The 18421-nt window shown below is 44.4% G+C and overlaps 1 protein-coding gene and 1 long non-coding RNA gene across 2 annotated transcripts; one reads left to right on the top strand and one right to left on the bottom strand.

The window, feature by feature from the left end:
• Nucleotides 1-6897: 6897 nt before the first annotated feature.
• LOC138839501 (melanoma-associated antigen 10-like) lies at nucleotides 6898-7716 on the bottom strand. Its single transcript, XM_070039073.1, has one exon. The coding sequence runs from the start codon at nucleotides 7714-7716 to the stop codon at nucleotides 6898-6900; it is 819 nt and encodes a 272-aa protein (XP_069895174.1).
• A 9000-nt stretch (nucleotides 7717-16716) lies between these two features.
• Nucleotides 16717-18421, top strand: LOC138839306 (uncharacterized). The gene is made up of 3 exons (XR_011375940.1): nucleotides 16717-16795; nucleotides 16975-17108; nucleotides 18354-18421. It is a non-coding gene; the product is annotated as an uncharacterized lncRNA (long non-coding RNA).

An 18421-nucleotide genomic window follows, 5' to 3' on the forward strand; every position in this document is an offset into this window, starting at 1 on the left:
AATTAGTTTGGCACTGGAAATGAGAAGCTGAAAAGCTTAAAAATGTATTACAACTTAGAGAAGTTTGGGGAAAAGGAGGAATTTGTAATATAAGTAACATAGAGAGGAACAGTTAAGCATTTGAAAAACAGTCAATAAAATGGTGTAGGTATCTCCCTTTTCATATCCAGATTACTAGATTAAGGTATATGCAGGGCAGAAGTCCAATGGTGTAACTCGTATCAACAACTTACTACCAGGTTAATCAAATGAGTACCATGAAGCTGAAACGTGTTGTTTGGAGGTCAAGGGAAGGGGACAGACGAATGCAGAGAGGAAGTGTGGGTGAATGAGTCATAACATTCAGTGTGCATACATGAAAATGGAACTAAGAAATGGATTAGGTTGGGATAAATGGGGGGGAGAATGATGAGAAGGATGACATTGATCAACAGGCATTATACTCATAAACTGATATATGAATTAAAACCCTTTTGTACAAATACTTAAAGATAATAAAAAAAATTACAGGGAAATTTTAAAGGCACTGTAGGACAATATGGGTGAATATGCTTGTATTCTTGGGATGGGAAAGGCCCTCCTAAACATGACATAAAACACCAGAAATTATGAAGGAAACAATGGAAGAATGGGTCCAGATCAAGAAATAATAAGGAAACAAAATAGTATAGCAAAACAGACTGGCAGGGATCAATTCATGAGAAAGTCTCTAAGATCAAAATTAGAGTTCAGGAACTTGGTAGGATCTATATTCTTTGCAGAAAGCAAAGTCAGTTGGAGGAGAAAACAGGACACAATGAAGTCACAAGAGCTTCTGCTGAACGATGGTCAGCTCAGGCATCACTGGGATGGTCTTTCTACATTATTACAAATAAAGTCAAGGGGGTGAGCCCTTCTGTCCTCTGACTAGATGTGAACATGAATTTGGAACGGGTATGAATCAAGCTATATCTGAGAAGGCTTCCATTGAGGGCTCTCAGCCTCCAACAATGTCAGGGGCTCAAGACTCAAGCTGTGCTGAAGAACATTAGTAGGCATACGTCTCAGTGCAGATGGGGCATCCAGCTGTCCACTCTAATCCATCCCTTATTTTGCTGAGGCTCATGTGTTTCATATAAATAAATTCTAGAACCTGGGTATGTTATGCTTCTTTTCCTGAGAAAAAGACTAGTGAAACACACCACATGCCTGCTAATAGAAAACTGGTCTTGAAACCCTAGTCACCATTTCCATCGACTTACTCATTCTAGATATCCTCTCATGTTCAGTTAGTCCCTCTGCTTATCTAGGCAATTTGCTTGGTAAACTGACAGCATCTTTCATTCTAGAAGATTATGAGATTCTGCATACCATGCCCTTTTTGGACCATAGTAGATGATTTGTCATTTCTGAAGGATAATATTTAAGCGGGTCACCTAGATGCCAAACATATGCCCCAGTGTATAGCAGTGGCCTCATCTCTTGATAAATAAGGTCTGTTACCTCTTTCAGGATAGTGACTTGATTTGTTTTAACTGGCATTAAACATGATCAAGATTAAAATTTGATGAAACTCTGGCCTTGTTCTCTGGTGAAGGTACTTATGATCTGGGTGTAAAACCTAAACCTGCACACTCACAACTTATGAGAAGCTTGAATTTCATAAGTGGGTCAGCAGGAGTGATCAGAAGCAAAGCAATTCCTATTCCAGACCGGTAGAGTCCACTTATATGGCCGTTGATTTAGGGTGATAGCATCTCTAACTGTTGCCACCCTCCACACACACCATTGCATCTGGCTAGCAGATTCTGGGAAGGATGCTGTAGTAACTGAAATCCTAGGCCTAAATGTTTCATTCCTCTGTCTAGAAAGTAGATCCCTGAATCCAACTCCAAGTACATAAAATCATGTCTGGTGGATTGAAGCATCCCCTTACCTAGAAATGTTGGATGAGGCCCAGCTTTGGTAGAGGCTCCAGATGAAGAAAGAAACCCATATCTAGAATTTCCATTTCTTTACTCAAGATGAATCATTACCCACATGTAGTTTTTTTTTTTTTTTTTTTTTTTTTTTTTTTTTTTGCTTATGTGGTGCTGGGGAATCAAACCCAGGGCCTCATGCATTGCAAGGCAAGCACTCTGCCACTGAGCCATCTTCCCAGCCCCCCCATGTAGTTTTGAAGGGGCTCAAGGTGATCAATAGGCATCCAAGTGGCTTATTGGTTTACTTAAAAAATTATAATAAGGAGTCACTACTTGTCTCTTTTAAAGACAAGGACAATAGCTAAATAAGTGTTAGCAAGTAGGTAACTATTCTGTGGGTACTCATATAAAACCTCTAATTCTGTCCTTAGAATAGGGTTACCAGAATGTGAAAATAAAAATACTGTGTAAGAATACCAGTTAATTTTAATTTTGGTGATACTAGACTTTCAGCTCAAAGCCTTGCACTTTCCAATCAGTCCTTCTACCACTTGAGCCATACCAGTCTTTCATAGTTAGAGCTAGCATTTAGTTTATACTTAATAGCTCTTTAGAGACCTGTCTTCATCCTTCTAAGCCAATAATTAAAGTGAAATCCAGGTGAAATAACTAGGCAAAGCTTAAGTTTGGTTAAGGAGAAAAATATGGCACCCTGGATGAGCTACAAAAGTAGGTCACGAAGGAGAAGTCAGAGATCAGGAAAGTGATACTTGGGACTGGGATTTGAGGCTCTTTATTATAGAGGGCTGGAACATGAAATAACTAGCTATCTACTGAACTGGTACTGGTTCCTCAAGACATGGCATTTAACCCTGACAAGAAACCCAAAGGTTGAGAAAAATCTCAGCTGGGATGGTGCTCTAACGCTTAGAAACTCTGGTGACCCAAGCCAGGCATCGGGTGGGGGGGGTTGGGGGGGCTCATGCTGTAATCCTAGCTACTCAGGAGGCTGAAATTTGAGGATGACAGCTCAAAGCCAGCCCAGGCAGGAAAGTCCGTGAGACTTTTATCTCCAATAAACCACTAGAAAACTGGAAGAGGCGCTGTGGCTCAAGTGGTAGAGTGCTAGCCTTGAGCTGAAGAGTGCAGGGACAGCACCCAGGCCCAGAGTTCAAGCCCCACAACTGACAAAAAATAAAAATAAAAAAACCTGTGGTGACCAGAACCAAAGGACATGTGAAGGCCTAGCTGCTTAACCAACACTAAATGAAGGGATTCAAATCAGCATGCTACAAGGGATAGATTTAGGTGCATCTATTAAGTACAAAAGACCATAAAAATTATGTCTCAGAAGACCCAGAGTACATGCAATTTTCCCAAGATCATGACAAATACACTAAAGCTAAGTAGTGTTTCTCTGCAAATCAATGCAGACTGTAACAGGTATTAACTTGAATAATTTGTTTGAGATCCCAGAAACGGCTTTTTATTGAGATGTCCTTTAATTTTCCTTATAATCCATACTAGATTTATTTTGGTCACACAGGTAGAGCAACATCCTTGGTATCTGCCACTGAGAAATCTTCATTGTAGTAGATGGCTCAATTGCCCTCTTGAAGGTAGATCTCTGGTTGCTATGAATCTGGTGCTTGCTCTTAGTTATAGACCCATCTTGCTTATGGTGGTTTCTGATCTCTATTTTTGTGAGATCTTATTGTTGTTAATGGAGAACCAATTCTGTAGCAGTATACTTCACTGGCTACCTTGACCTCAATAGTCATAACTGATTTTTTGATGTTTCTTGTTTTCCCCTCATGAATTTGTGTCTTAACATAAACCGAATGCCATCATCTCCCTAACCCATAGCTATTTGGGGGGGGGGCAGGAGGAGAGGCTCTAGCCTAATGGAAGGTAACTATATTACCTTGTCCATTTCTTGAAAGTGTTTTGGTCCTTTCTTCCACTGTCTATCTTGATAGTTCTTATACTTCAATTAGCAAGGACCATTACTTTCTTCATGGTTTTGAAACCCATGCAGAGATGATATGTTAACACTTTATCAGGGGCTATGTCAAGCTCTTAAATCTGTACGGGGTGGGAATACTTCCACCATGCCAACAAATCTCCCTTCTTCAATGTGATGGTGTCTCCAGTGATGACCATTGTTAGAACCCAGTCCTCTGTAGATCTTCACAGCACCTGGTAGTATATGCTGACTACACCGTATAGGAATATGGTATCACTGTGAGCAGATCCAGCCTTTCCTGAATCTATTATGATCTCTTAACCATTATTGCTTTGGGAAAGCCATTAAAAACAATCTTGAGGGAGTTCTAGCTTTTCGTGCAAAGCAGAGAGCTATTTCTTTTAAAACAGAGAGAAATTTCCTCCTTTAGAGAACCTAGAAGATTCAGAGAAAGTTGAGCAATTAAGATACTTGAGTATGTAATTTGAGGTGCCTCTTCTTGTACCAGAATCCCAATCAGGGACCTGACCTTCATATAATCAACATCCCAAGATTTAGAGTTTAACCTCCTTTTGTCATAATTACGTGTTGAATCTCAAAGTAGGCTCTTCCTGTCTGCTTCTGACTGAAAAAGAGTTCCTTTGTAAGTAGGGAGATCCTCAACTTTTTACACTTACCCTCTAATGAGTGACTAGCCTACAACTTCTCTTGTCCTTCTCTAGTGTTTCTATTGTACCAAGCATCAGTAACTCATTCTATTGTTCTTATATTTATTATTTCCCCTACATTTTACACACATGTGATATATATATACACTTTATATATACTATATATACTATACCCTATACATATATATGTGTGTGTGTGTGTGTATATATATCTATATATCTATATATCTATATCTATCTATCTATCTATCTATCTATCTATCTATCTATCTATCTATCTATCTATCTATCTATCTATCTATCTATCTATCTATATAAAATGTGTGTGTACCAGTCCTCAGGCTTAAACTCAGGGCCTGGGCACTGTCTCTGAGCTTCTTTTTTCAAGGCTAGCACTCTATCACTTTGACCCAAATCTCCATTCCTAGTTTTCGGATGGTTCATTGGAGATAAGAGTCTCATGGACCTTCCTGGTCGGGCTGGCTTCAAATCGCAATCCTTACATCTCAGCCTCCTGAGTGGCTAAGATTACAGGCATAAGCTACCAGTGAGCCTCCATTTCTCACACATTCCATAGTTTATACACAGACACTGGGCTACTTGAGGGAGGGGAGGGGGCATGCTTAGTAAGGCTGAATACCTCTTTTGATAAACTTGGGAGAACAGGGCAAGCTCCCTACACAAACCTTGGGTGGAATGAGTAATTATTCCCTAGCAGCCTCTATTCACTGGAAGCAGCCCCTCCCTCACTGAGAGAGCTTCCAGGCTCAGAATTGAGAATCCTGGCTGCCCCACCCACAGATGTGGCCCTGCAACATTAGCTGAGAGGAGCTAGGAGTTCCTACACACAGGAAAAGTTGCAGAGCTGGAGGCTTGGTTGTGCACCTCCAGGAGGAAACCTCCTGGCACAAGTTACTGCCTACCAGCCCACCAGAATTATGGCCGAGCTAACTAACACCACTTACTTGGGCCCATGCTCCTGAAGTAGCTCCACCATTCTGGGATCTCACTCTCTAGTTTATTGCACTCTTAAGAAATTATGTCCAAGAACATAGTGCTGGAGCCACATCCCTGAAATACTAGCTACTCAGGAGGCTGAGATTTAGGGATTGTGATTTGAAGCTGCCAGTCCTGGCCTTAAACTTAGGGCCTGGGCACTGCCCTTGAGCTCATTTGCTCAAGGCTAGCACTCTAGCACTTGAGACGCACGTTCATTTCTGGATTATTGGTGATTGATTAGAGATAAAAAGTCTCACAGATGTTCTGCTCAGGCTTGCTTCAAACCTGTGATTCTCAGATCGCAGCCTCTTGAGTAGCTAGGATTATAGGCATGCGCCACCAGTGCCTAGCTTAAAACATCATTTTAATAATTGGTTCTGGCCATCTCAGCCTGACAGAAGAGCACATGACCAGGGCCTCCTAGGCATCCTTCCACAGAAATTCACCCTTCTTTCTCAGGAAATCCATGCAAATGAAACAGATACTTCATCTAGCTGAATTGTGCTGCTTTCAGCCACATTGTGTACATCTGCACCAGGAAGAATTTTCTTTGTGCCTATTCAGCATCCAAAAGGAACTGTGTAGAGCTATTTCCCATTTTCTCAGGCCTAAGTCATACCATCTGAGGATCTGGCCCCAGCTACCACTCAGCTTCATAATCATCAGCTCCTAAGGAAGGAACTGCAGTTTTCTGAAGCCTTGAAATGCTTTAGGCTCAGAGCGTTAACACTGGGTTTTGCTGTCCTAGAACGCCAACTCGTCACCACTCCTCCATGTGCTATCTTAGAAGACATCTCAATCTCTCCCTGATATAACTACTGCTCCTAGACTCCAGGGTACTATGGGTAAATATGGGCCCAACTAACCCTAGTTTAGAGAGCAAGCGTTCAGTGGAGGTTTGAAGAATAGACTGAGTTGGAGGACCTACTGAGAAAAAATGTCACATATTCTCAAATAACAGTCAAGCCAATCCAAGCCAACATCTTTTTAATGTTACGGGGAAGACAAAAGAATTTTCCATTTCTTTAGACCGTCTATTTTACTACTGACTCGTTTCCCATTTCCAAGGAAATAGTCGACTGCCATGTTAACTTATTCCAAGTGACAAAATAACACAGTCTTCCCACTGACTGAATAATTAGCAAGAGACACACCTGAATTATATTTACAGCATTACATGTATGGCTACCATTGTTCTTAACTTCACATTTTAAAGCAAATAAACTGTCAATTATAAGGAACAGCTGAAAAATTACAGAGGCAACAAAGGTGAATTTCATAGTCACCTAAGTAGAACAGGAAAACAAAAACTGGGGCTCATTTCCAATGGGGCCAGAGAAGCTGCTGTGGCCACGACTACAACTCATGCTTGGCGACGCTGTTCCTCTCTCAACGCCTCGTCATACAAGATAGGGAAGGCCCTGGGATCAAGCCCACTGAACTTGGCCCAGTGCACAAGGATTTTCATCTTGGTGGTTTCAGCTCGAGCCCTGGGGCCCCACAGGAACTCATAAACAACGGGATTAGCATGGGGCACCTGCCGGTATTCCAGGTACTGCAATCGCACAAAATCTCCCATGACTAACCTCCTAATATTCCCATAGATGTAGTGCCGTCTCTCTACACAAATCCCCATCTTACACAGTGCTCCCCAAATCACCTCTTCACTGGCACGATTGCCACTTCTAAAGATAAAGCACAGGACCATTATGAGAAGGCCTGTCTTGGGCACTCCTGGGACATCACTCCGCAAGCCATGATATGTGAGCCCCGCAGCAGGGACAAGGATATAGGAGCGGTGGATGGTATTTAGTTTTTTCATTTCAGTGCCAAACACTAGCTTCATGCACTCACGGGTTTTGTTGAAAATTGCAGGGAAGAAATTACGGTGACAACTGACCACATGAGTGAGAATTTCTGCCCTATTGACTGGCTGCCTCATCTGATACCTGAGGAGCAGGAAGGGCACCAAGGAAATTGAGTAACGCAGCAAGGACAAAGGACCTAACATGTTGCGCTGGAGTAACAGATTTTCGGATCCTTGGCTTCTGGAGCCCTGCTCTAATTCCATCTCTCCCTCTACACTAGAGACCAAGGCAGTAGGGGGAGAGGAAGCTCTTGGTGGACTCTGGGGATCACATGGTATCCCAAAAGCAGTCCCCTCTGCTGGGATGGCCAACATCAGAGTGGAAGAAGAGGAGGAAGAGGCACAGGCCGTGGCCTCCTCCTCTTCCTCCTCCTTGGGGGCAAGCCCATTCACCAGGCCAGGCTCTGGAGCCTTTCTTTTGGCCTTAGGGCTTCCCTCATTGTCTTGCTGGTTCTTCTTACTATGAGGCATGATGGCTTTCCCTGGAGACTGCAGGCAGGACTTTGGACAGGTACTCAGTGATGGGAACTCACAGGCCTAGGGGAGAGAAGAAGCATGTGAGTGGACTCAATTGAGAACCACATCCTTGGCAGCTCTTGAAAAGGCCTATTACAAAAACAAAAAAACAAACAAATAAACAAACAAAAAAACAGCTTGTTGCTGTGCACCAGTGGCTTATGCCTGTAATACTAGCTACTCAGGAGGCTGAGAGCTGAGGATGACAGTTCAAAGCCAGCCTGTGCAGGAAAGTCTGTAAGACTCTCATCTCAAATTAAAAACAAAAAAGGCCCCAAACTGGAAGTAGACCTGTGGTTCAAGTGGTAGAGTACCAGCCTTGAGCACAAAAGTTCAGGAACAGTGCCCAGGCCCTGAGTTCAAGTCCCAGGAATGGCACACCCACCTACATACACACACAAAAGCTTATTAATGTATTTTTTTTCCTTTAGATAGTGTTCTATTTCCACCTGGTCTCCTATCTTTCTGAGAACTTGAGAGAATTGAAATTGCTTCTCAGGATATAGACAGCTGATAGAGCTTGGGGCTCTGCATCAACTAATAGGGCATGTGCGGTTGAACACTATGGGATTTTGTGTGCTCTGGTATACAGGGGACACTTAGTAAACACTCAGGGTATATACTTCACCTAGACACCCCTTCCTGGGCATTTCCTTCTTTGTGACCTGAGGATGCCTTAGACCTTTTTCTTACTTCCTGGTCCCTGAAGCTTGTGGGAAAGGCACTGAGAGCTCTCTGTGTGTCCCTTCCTGAGGCAAGGCCTCAGGAGAGGGGGCTGTACTTGGTGAAGTGTCACTGTTTGGGGAGTAGAAGGCCTCCTCTGTATTCACCCTGGACACCAATTGTCACCTTAAAGGTTCTAGGACCCTCTCCTCTGATGGCTTGAGGCAATCTTTCAAAACAAAGGTCCTCCTCCCTAAGATAAAACAAAAGGCAGTGAGGGGACCTTATATCTTGCTATACCTCCCAGGAGAGACTACAAGTGGTGGACAGATTCATTGTAAGCCATGTAGATGTGAGACCTGTTCAGTCCTCATCTTGGTAGATGGCAAGGTATGGAACTCTATCCTGAGGATCTTAGTCCACTATTCTAAGACATAGCCTTTGTCACACACTGGAAGACGAAGTGCAGGGAGGCCAATCCATTAAGAGTCATTACATTTTTCTAGAGCTAACAAAAGGGGAAGGTTGGGGGCTGGAGTCCCATGTGATTTTGTGAGGGTGATCCCCTCTCTCCTCACCTTGACGCCTGGCAGATCCTGGACACCTCCCTCTGCTGACCAGATCTGGTCCTTTCCACTTTCCTGATGCTTCCTCTTATTTCAAGGCCTCAAGGTCCTGAGACCTGGGAGACAGAAGTGTGGATATAGCTCATTTGAACACCTCTGCAGGGGTTTCCCTATGCTGAAGGAAGGAGCAAGTTTCTGGGGTCTTCTTTTGTCTGGAATATCCTAAATATATTCCTATTTATTCCATACAAGGCCTGGTCCTTTTCCTGTGTTGACTTATACATGTACCTTGCAGGTACAAGGCCACCATGTCTCCCTAAGCCCCACCCCAACACTGAACAGGAAGCCTGAGAAATCATGTCTTCCCCAAGTTCCTATTTTAAGGCCACCTTGGGGTGCCAGGAAGGGCAGTTGTCCCATGTGTTGGATCTGGTGTCTTCTTGGTCCTCATCTCCCCCCACTTCCCCCGATGCTGCGCCCCGCCCTGGTCTCTTCTGAATGGAAGTCACATTCCTCAGACTAAGGCAGACTTCTCCCTGGTATCCCAGACACGGAAATGAAGGTGCTCTGAATCTGTTCGCTATGCTCAGGGACTCCCTAGGTTTGTGGGAAGGTAGAGGTCTGTGTCTGATCTGGGTGGCAAGACCTTTCATTCCTCTCTCTGAATTCTCCCCCTTGATTCTAGACAGGAACTTTTCCCTCTGAAGACCCGGAGTCTTCCTGTTAGGTTGCAGGGACAGATCACATGAAGGAAATGAGTCATTTTGACAATGGAGGCAGGGATGTACCCCATGTGTCCTGGGGACCTGGACCACTCTGGCCTTCCTCATGTGTCACCTGATTCCTACTGTGTCCCTTATTGTGCTCACCTGAGACTTTGCTCCTTCCACATAACCACTACCTTCTCTCAGACTCAGACATGGAAGTCAGGCATTACCAGGCTGGTCATTCCACCTAGGGGCCTCCCCAGACTATGAGCAGGGGCAGGCTTCGGTGGGGGGTCCCTTTGTCCTGAAGTCTGAGATTCTCTTCCTTAAAATATATGCTCTGTGTCCATGAATGTAGGTCTTCACTTCTTTCCTGATTCCCAGACCTAGAGTTAGGGGTTGGCACATCTGTCCCAGGTACCTGAACCACCTAGGACTAAAAGCTGAGATACAATGGGTCTTCCCCCTGATTCGTAGCATAGTCAGACTTGGTCCTATGGTAATGTCATCTGCACCCCTTAGTCCATGGCTTTGATTCCCGTAATGATGGGTAAGAAAATGAGAGGCACTCAGATGACTAGATGACCATTGTGCATGTCTAACAAGAAGGGTACAGTTGGGTTTGGGAGTGACCTTTTATCTAGGGTGCTTCCTCTAGCCATATTCAGCTCTCAAGATTCATACCTCAAAGAGCCCATAGATCTTCCCTCCACAGATCTTCCTCAAAGCTGTGCCCCCAGGGTCCTTTGAGGCAGGAGATGGGGGAGGCCTGCAATCACTGTTCTGATTTGATTATATGAGCAGGGATCAGAACAGATGCAGGTTAGATTACTTTCAGAAACTCTATATGGTGGGGGGATTCTGTGTACACTCTCAGTTCTCACCTGGACACCTCAAAGAGCCAGGACTTCTTGACTTCGCCAACCACTGACCAAGGCTGCAACTCCCAGAGTTTCCTGAGGCAGAAAGGGGTAAAAAGGGTATGGGGAGGACACTTGCCTGACTAGATACCACAGTGTACTCCCAGGGTAATAAAGCCAGGTACGACTGGATTATTTAGTCACTCTCTGTGAGGGGTGCAGCCTGTCTACCTGCCTTTCTCATGGCCATACTTTTCAGAGTCCCAGCCTTTTCCTCTGCTAGATCTCAGTTGCAGGTACTGATTCCAAGGCTCCTCTGAGTTTGAAGAAGGGGTGGGGGAGTGGACTAGGAGGTATGTTGGTGATCTCCTGACAAGATGCCCGTATGTGCTAGGCTGACAGAGGCAGGTCTGGATTATCTGGGGTCCGTGCTTGTGGTAGGTGGTTTGCTGTATTCTCTCCCAGTTTTCAGGTGGTCCTCACAGCCTTCCCAGTGGCCATTTCCCTGAGGAGACCTCCAGGCAAGGGTTTGTCAGGATTCCCTTGAGGGACATCCTCTATCTTCCCCAACTCTCAGGGGACTTTTCACAGAGCCTGAACCTTTCCCTGGCAAACGGGCAAGTAAAACTCTAATTCCCAGGGTTCCCCCAAGCAGGAATGGGGGTTGGGGTGAGGGAATGTGGGGGAGGGGTGATGGCACTGTAACTCTATGGTATTCCCTACTAGTACTAGGGTAAAAAGGGAGACAGGGCTGGATGGGGGGGGAGGGGAGGGAGAAACTCTACCTTGGATGTGTTTCCTTTGTCTTCCCTCACTCTCACCAAGATGGCTCAAAGAGCCAAAACATTTCGTTTTCCAACATCAGAGCAAGTGTGTGACTCCCAGGGCTCCGAGAGACTAAAGGAGTTGTGGGGGGGGGGGGGGAGGATGTCCACCTGATGTCTCTGTGTGGCACAAAGGTGGCAACAGGGGCAGAAATGGATTGTTTGGGGTCCCTCAGCTGTCAGTCTGACCCATCACAACTCTCGAACCACTTTCCTCACATACTGGGGGATTCCCAATGGAGGAGTGGGGTGTGTGTGTGTGTGTGTGTGTGTGTGTGTGTGTGTGTGTGTGTGTGTGTGTGTGTGTGTGTGTGTGTGTGTGTGTGTGTGTGTGTGTGTGTGTGTGTGTGTGTGTATGGGTGGGGGGTGATGGGAAGGATGGTGCTCCTCTCCTGAGTCAATGTCCCATAGTAGTGCTGAGGTAAAAACAAGGAGGCCACACGAGAATTTTAGGGGGGGACGTTGTACCTTTGCAGCGTTTCCTCTGTCTTCCCCACCGAACCGTCACTCGACCCCTCACAATAGACCCCGAGCGTCCTCTTCCCTCCACAAACCTGACTTAGGGACCCCTGGAACAAAAAGGAGGGGTGAGGAGGGGCGAAGGTGACTATGTAGCTAACCCTTTGCGGCTACAATTGTGATAAGAAACAGGGCTGGATTTTCGGGGTGAGCCTCTACCTTGGGGATGCTTTCCCTGCCCACCTTGTGCTCTCACCGCGACCCGTTAGAAATCCCCCGCGTCCTCTCCCCTTCAGAGTCCCACGGTTCCCTGAGGTGAATGCCCAATGATGGCGGTGTCCTGACTGGACACGCCCTGATGTTGGCGGGTAGAAAGCAAGGCTATGGACTATTGGCAGCCCTCGACGTAGACGTGGTCGTGGTCTGCCTCCCTCCGCCTTCCCCAGCTCCCACTGGACCCCTCACCAACTCCCAGCAGCCTCCTCCCCCCTGCCACAGAGCCCGACGGACGCCGCCCGCTGCTCACCCTGAGGTGGGAGCTGGCGTGGGGGGTGGGGGGCACTGTCACGTGCTGAGGCAAACTCGTGTGGGGAGGGGGCCGGGGCAGGCAAAGGGCGGGAAAAACTGATGCTAGTCACATGAGGACTGATGCCAGTCAGGTGACTTGACAACCTCTAGAGGTGTGAGGCAGAAGGAATGGAGAAACGGGAAAGGGAGGGAGAAAGGTACAGGTGTGCGTACCAGTAGTGCTCGGCAAAATAGACGTGACTACACTACTTACGGAATCTCTCCGTGGACAGGACTTCCTCTAGAACCACCCAGCTTCCACACGACCCCTCACCGACTCCCGTGCCCTCTTCCTGTCACAGACCCTGAGCAAGGCACTAACGCCCCGGAACTCCCTCAGGAGGGAGGAGGAGCCAGTGAGGGGTGGGGGAGGATGCGGAAGGGGTCAGGGAGAGGTCACAAAGCTTCTCTAAATAAAACCCCAGAGTCTAGGAAATCTTCGGCCAGCTTCGTATCAAGGCTCAGACTCCCATGATTCCCTGAGTTGGAAGGAAGGACCTTGAGAGGTGGGGAAGGGTGTAGTACTAATGCAAATGCTGCTTAACTCAAGTCTCCTGTCCACACCCCTGAAGCTCAGACCTCAGACCTTGCACCTAACCCCGCCCTTCACCTCACACACTGCCTTTGATGTGACCCAGGCGCAGGTCCTACCTGCTTTGACATTACATCCAGTTGATGTATGTGGCTGACCAGGGCTGACAGATACCATGAATAAAGATTCTCCAGAGTCTCAGCCTCCCTGTCTTACAGCCTCCGTTTTAGTTCCTGGCAAGGCCTAGATATCCTGCCCTTTACAGACCTTAGTCTCCTAGGAGATTGGTCAAGGCTGACCATGCTGTCCAGAGCCATCCAGGATTGATCATGCATCCCACCTGAACTTCAGTACCATGAAGGGACTGACCAGTTGTTCCTATGGGGTTTCTTTCCTAGCTTCACATAAATAGTTGAAAAGTATACTTTGAAAAGATTTATTTTTGCACAAAATGGATTGATGGTGACAGATAATGTGCACATTTTGAAAAATTAACATCGCATAGTTGGGTTAATTTTTGTTTTGAAACCACAGTCAGAAAATGATTTTGCATCACATCTATCTATGTTTATATATACACATACATATATATACACACATATGTACGCATCATACACAGATCAGTACATACATAAGTAGGTAGATGATAAAATGTTAATATTCTGAACTTGATTACATTAAAAAACCTTAGAAGTATACTAAAGCAACCTCTTTGTGTATCTGTGAGTCACTAGGGCAATGATCACCCGCATCACGTGCTTACATATGGGAGTCACAGTGCTATTGCATTGTACTTGGAAAGCAGAACATTGAACTAAAGACTGTTACTATTGAATCCTTCAGATCTTAAGAATTTCTTGGAATCCAGCACCCCTTTCTGATTTCTCCTCTGATGTCTCCTATTTGAAATGGGATGTCTGTCCTGGGCGAGCCTCATTATTGTGTTTGGAAGCACATAACTTGTCTGATATCATAGGTTCCCATATGAAGAGGAATATTTGTGACAATGTTCCACTTTTGATAAGGCTTCAGGCTTCAGCCTTTAGGGTTCATGTTACAATGAGTGAAGACTACTGGGGCTGTTGGGATGGAGTGAAAGGACTTTGCATGTGAGATAGATGGGAAGCTGCAGGCCAGGGATTGAATCTAAGAACTAGTTCCTGGGACAAAGTCCCCACCTCCAGTATCCTGTGTTTGGTCCTAGGGCCTCTATGGATGTAATTATGGTTAAAGGTGGTCACAACGTTGGGGCCTTGATCTAATAGTATTAATATTCTTTTTTTTTTGTTTTTGTTTTGTTTTTGGTTCGGTTGTGGAGCCTGAACTCAGGGCCTGAGCACTGTCCCTCAGCTCTTCAGCTCAAAGCTAGTGCCCTACCACTTGAGCCACAGCGCCACTTCTGGCTTTTTTCTTTTTGCTTATGTGGTGCTGAGGAATTGAACCCAGGGCCTCAGGCATGCAAGGCAAGCGCTCTAGCACTGAGCACCTTCCCAGCCCCGTATTAGTATTCTTATAAAGATAGGGGATGAAAGAAAGCTGTCTGTCTGTCTGTCTGTCCATTGTCTATCTGTTTTTCCATCTGTCTGTCTGTCTGTCTCTGTCTCTTTCTCTTTTTCTCCCTGCTCTCCCCTATTACAGAGACTGAAAGAGGGCCAGGGAAGGGTATAGTAAAAACCCCAGCCATTTAAGCCAAGAATCAAACAGTCCTTCTAGACCTTGATTAGAGAATTCTAGCCTCGAAAACTGTAAGAAAAGAAATTTTGTTTCAACATCATACAAATGGTATGTTCTTAGAGCAGCCAAAGCTGAGTAAGATGTAATTGAATGTAAGAAAATCTTTATTCCCTTTTTTCATATAAAAACATTTGTATTTGACATTTAGGCTTATAATTCATTTTGAGTTATATTTTTAGATGGGGAAAGTTATGTATGTTGGTTTATGTATCAGTTTGGTTAGATCACAGCATAATGTTGTAGTTCTAATAAGTATAGTAATGAATGTGTTCTATGAAGGTATTTTACAGATAAAGCTTTAACAATCCAAAATGGAGGTTTCCTGAAGAAATAGTTCTGCCACAAATTTGGAACAGAGACTTTGTGTGTAACTAGACCATTTTCAAAAGAAAAAATATGAGTCACAAAACATGAAAAATGCTCAGTATTATCAGACATCAGGAAAATGTGATCAAAACTACAATGAGACTGCACTTCAAGCTAGTTAGAATGGCTACTAGCAAGAAAAGAATAAAAGAGATGAACATGTGAGATTGAAAACCCCAACACATTGTTAGTGGGAATATAAATAAAGCCATCATGAACAGTATGACAGTTCCTCAGGAAGCTAAAATGACATATACCTGATGACCCAACCAGCCCATTTAAGAAATCAGCATACAATAGAAATACCTGCATACCCATATTTATTGTGAACCATTTACACACAATAGGTAAGATATGGACTCGACCAGTTTCCTATCAGCAGTTCAGTGGATATATATTTATATATATGATATATATATATATGTCTATGTACAATGGAGTATTACTCACTCATGCACAACAAAATGATGTCATTTGCAAGAACATGGATTGAACTACAATGCATTATGGTAAGTGAGGTAAGCAAAACACAGAAAGATAACTATCATGATGTTCCTTCTTAGATATCATGGATGGTTAATTCAATTTGAATGCAAGAATGCAGGTTTTGAAGAGAGGAGGAAGATGGATAAAGGAATCAGATTTAATAGTAACATGCTGCATATGTTAATATTACCCTGAGCCAGACACTGTGTCATACATGTAAGTAATCCCTTCTACTTGGAAGGTAGAAATCAGGAAGACCAAGGTTTGAGTCCAGCCCAGGAGAAAATTTAGCTGAACTCCATCTCAATAAACAATCTGAACAGAGATATGCAGAACTGTAATCTCAGCCACAGGTAGGATAGTAATTTAAGGGTGGCTCACACTCTGACCAAAATGTAACTAAGTTAATAAAGGGTTGGGACATGTGTTGCCTGCTTAGCTGGTGTGAAGCCTGAATTCTAACCTCAGTACTGAACAAAAAAGCTCATACTGAAATTCAATATGCATAATTTATGTTCCATTTGAAAGTGGTCATTTTAATCTAGGAAAAAACATCAAGGGACCTCTTTGAACACTGGGAAAAGAAGGTAGGAAGGATGGGAGAGTTTTCTGGTAGTCACCAAGAAGTAGGATCTTCAACACGTCTACAGGTGGGACATTTGCAGCCTAGGCAATGATGAAGAGTGGGAGAGAGCAGAATGTTCTCTCCTGGGAAACATGGGGAGGTAGAACACCCTCTCTTCACCACCATGGGATCCAGTAGAAATGAAATAGGGAGATGAGGAGGGATGGTAAGTCAATTGGAAGATCTTTGGGAGTGCTAGCAGCAAGAACATCTTGGCCTCCCCTCCCTCCACAGAAGAGTCAGGATGGTGCTTTGTGGTGCGCAAGCCCCTCCCAGGCCAGGACTAGACCAACTTGAGTTGCTCGCTGACCAAACAATGGCAAAGTGTGGGATCACTCACTGTCCTGGGAGAAAACATTCAGGGCAGTCTGGAGGGGAAAAATGGCCAGAAAGCTACCAACATGTAGCACAGACACTGAACATCTGACATCAAGTTCCCCAGGGAGGAGGAAAAGGAGCGCCAATGTTCAACTCAGGTTCCAGCCAAAGGTGAGCTAATGCACCCAAGGTCCTCTTATTCCCCCGACCCCTCCTCCCATAACTCCTTCCCTGTTCACATGTAATGCAAACTCCTCAGACTACACTCTTTCCCATGAAGTCCCAGTACCCATGACCCTCAACTTTGCTTTCCCAAACCAATGCTTGTGATCTCCCTGTTGTCCTTCTAGCTTCCTAGGACAACACTGAAGGCCCCTCCAAGCCCCATTAAAGGCTTCTGAAGAGAAAAGCTTTCTCTACAACCCAGACTGCTTCAGTGAAAGCTTAGAGAAAAGAAGAAGACAGGCATAACTGTCATTACCTGGTAAGTAAGACACTTCAATACCATGAACTCAAGCAGGAACAGAAGAATGAGGTGAAGTCCACCAGATCCAGTGACTTGACAGTGAGGCCCAGGGACTTCAGAGTTGAGTTAGAGTCTCCAATGGTTTGGCTGCTGGCAAGTGGTTCTTTGGATAGGCAGGTTCTGTACAACTGGTGTACAACATGGATGAAGAGAAACTGACCTCTCTCAAGATATGTGAGTATGCATATGATCAGTGACATCTGAGAGGGAGGGACAAGAGGAAAGAGGCAGTGTAAGAAGGGCAGGAGGTGGGGCATCTTGAAATGCAAATCTCATATGTAAATCTAAATTTGTGCTTCCTTAGACAAACACTTAAGTGTTCTATATTATTGTCCTCAATGTCTTTTGATTTATTGATTATTTAAGAATATATTTTCCAATTTTTCAATATATGGGCACTGTCTGGATAATTTTCTCTTTTTTATTATTATCTTTAAGTATTTGTGCAGAGGAGTTGTCATTCAACAAAGCAGTTTATGAATATAATGAAACTTAATGTCACCTCTTTCAACATTCTCACCTATCCTCCAAACCCACCCCTTCATTCACTTTTCTTAATTTCATTGGAATATACATTGAATTATTGACTTCATTCTGGTTTTGATTGTGAGGTATCTTGCATTGTAGTTTAGGCAGCTATTCTACCCCTTAAGCCCTATCTCCCATCCCTTTCTGCTTTGTTTTCCACGTGGTCTTAAGCTGCCATCCTCCTACTTGAGCTTTCCCTATGTTTGTGAGGATGCTAGGCTGATACTACTGAGCTGGCCATTGTGTTTCCTCCTTAGTTGTAGTAATGAGCAGGCACATGTCTGCCTGTTATCATGATTTTTTCTGCTGGAGCTGGCCTCAATCTGAGAGCTTCTGATCTATGTCTTTCAAGTAGCTAAGATTACAGACTTGCACCAGCACCCATCCTTTCCAATGTTTAAGTTTTATTTATTTTTTTGCCCAGAATACCAGCTATCTTGGTGGTAAATATTACACACACAAACTTGACAGGGCTGTTTACATTGCTACTGTTGGCTACAGTGTTCTATATATTTTCATTAGGCAAAAAGTGGTTAGTGGTTTTATATATCTATATTTTTTACTTGATTTGTCTTGGAAATATAGATGGACAATTCAAAGAGTTTTGACAAATACTTAGTCCTATAAACTCACAAACACAATCCAGATATGAAATATATTCATCATCCTCTAAAGTTTTTTCAGACTACAGCTTCAGTAGAAGTGATGTGTGCAGAAGTGCTCACCTGCCAAGCAACAGCTCC

The sequence above is a fragment of the Dipodomys merriami genome, unplaced genomic scaffold (assembly GCF_024711535.1).
Source record: "Dipodomys merriami isolate MVZ:Mamm:240054 unplaced genomic scaffold, mDipMer1.0.p SCAF_3, whole genome shotgun sequence".
Lineage (NCBI taxonomy): Eukaryota > Metazoa > Chordata > Mammalia > Rodentia > Heteromyidae > Dipodomys > Dipodomys merriami.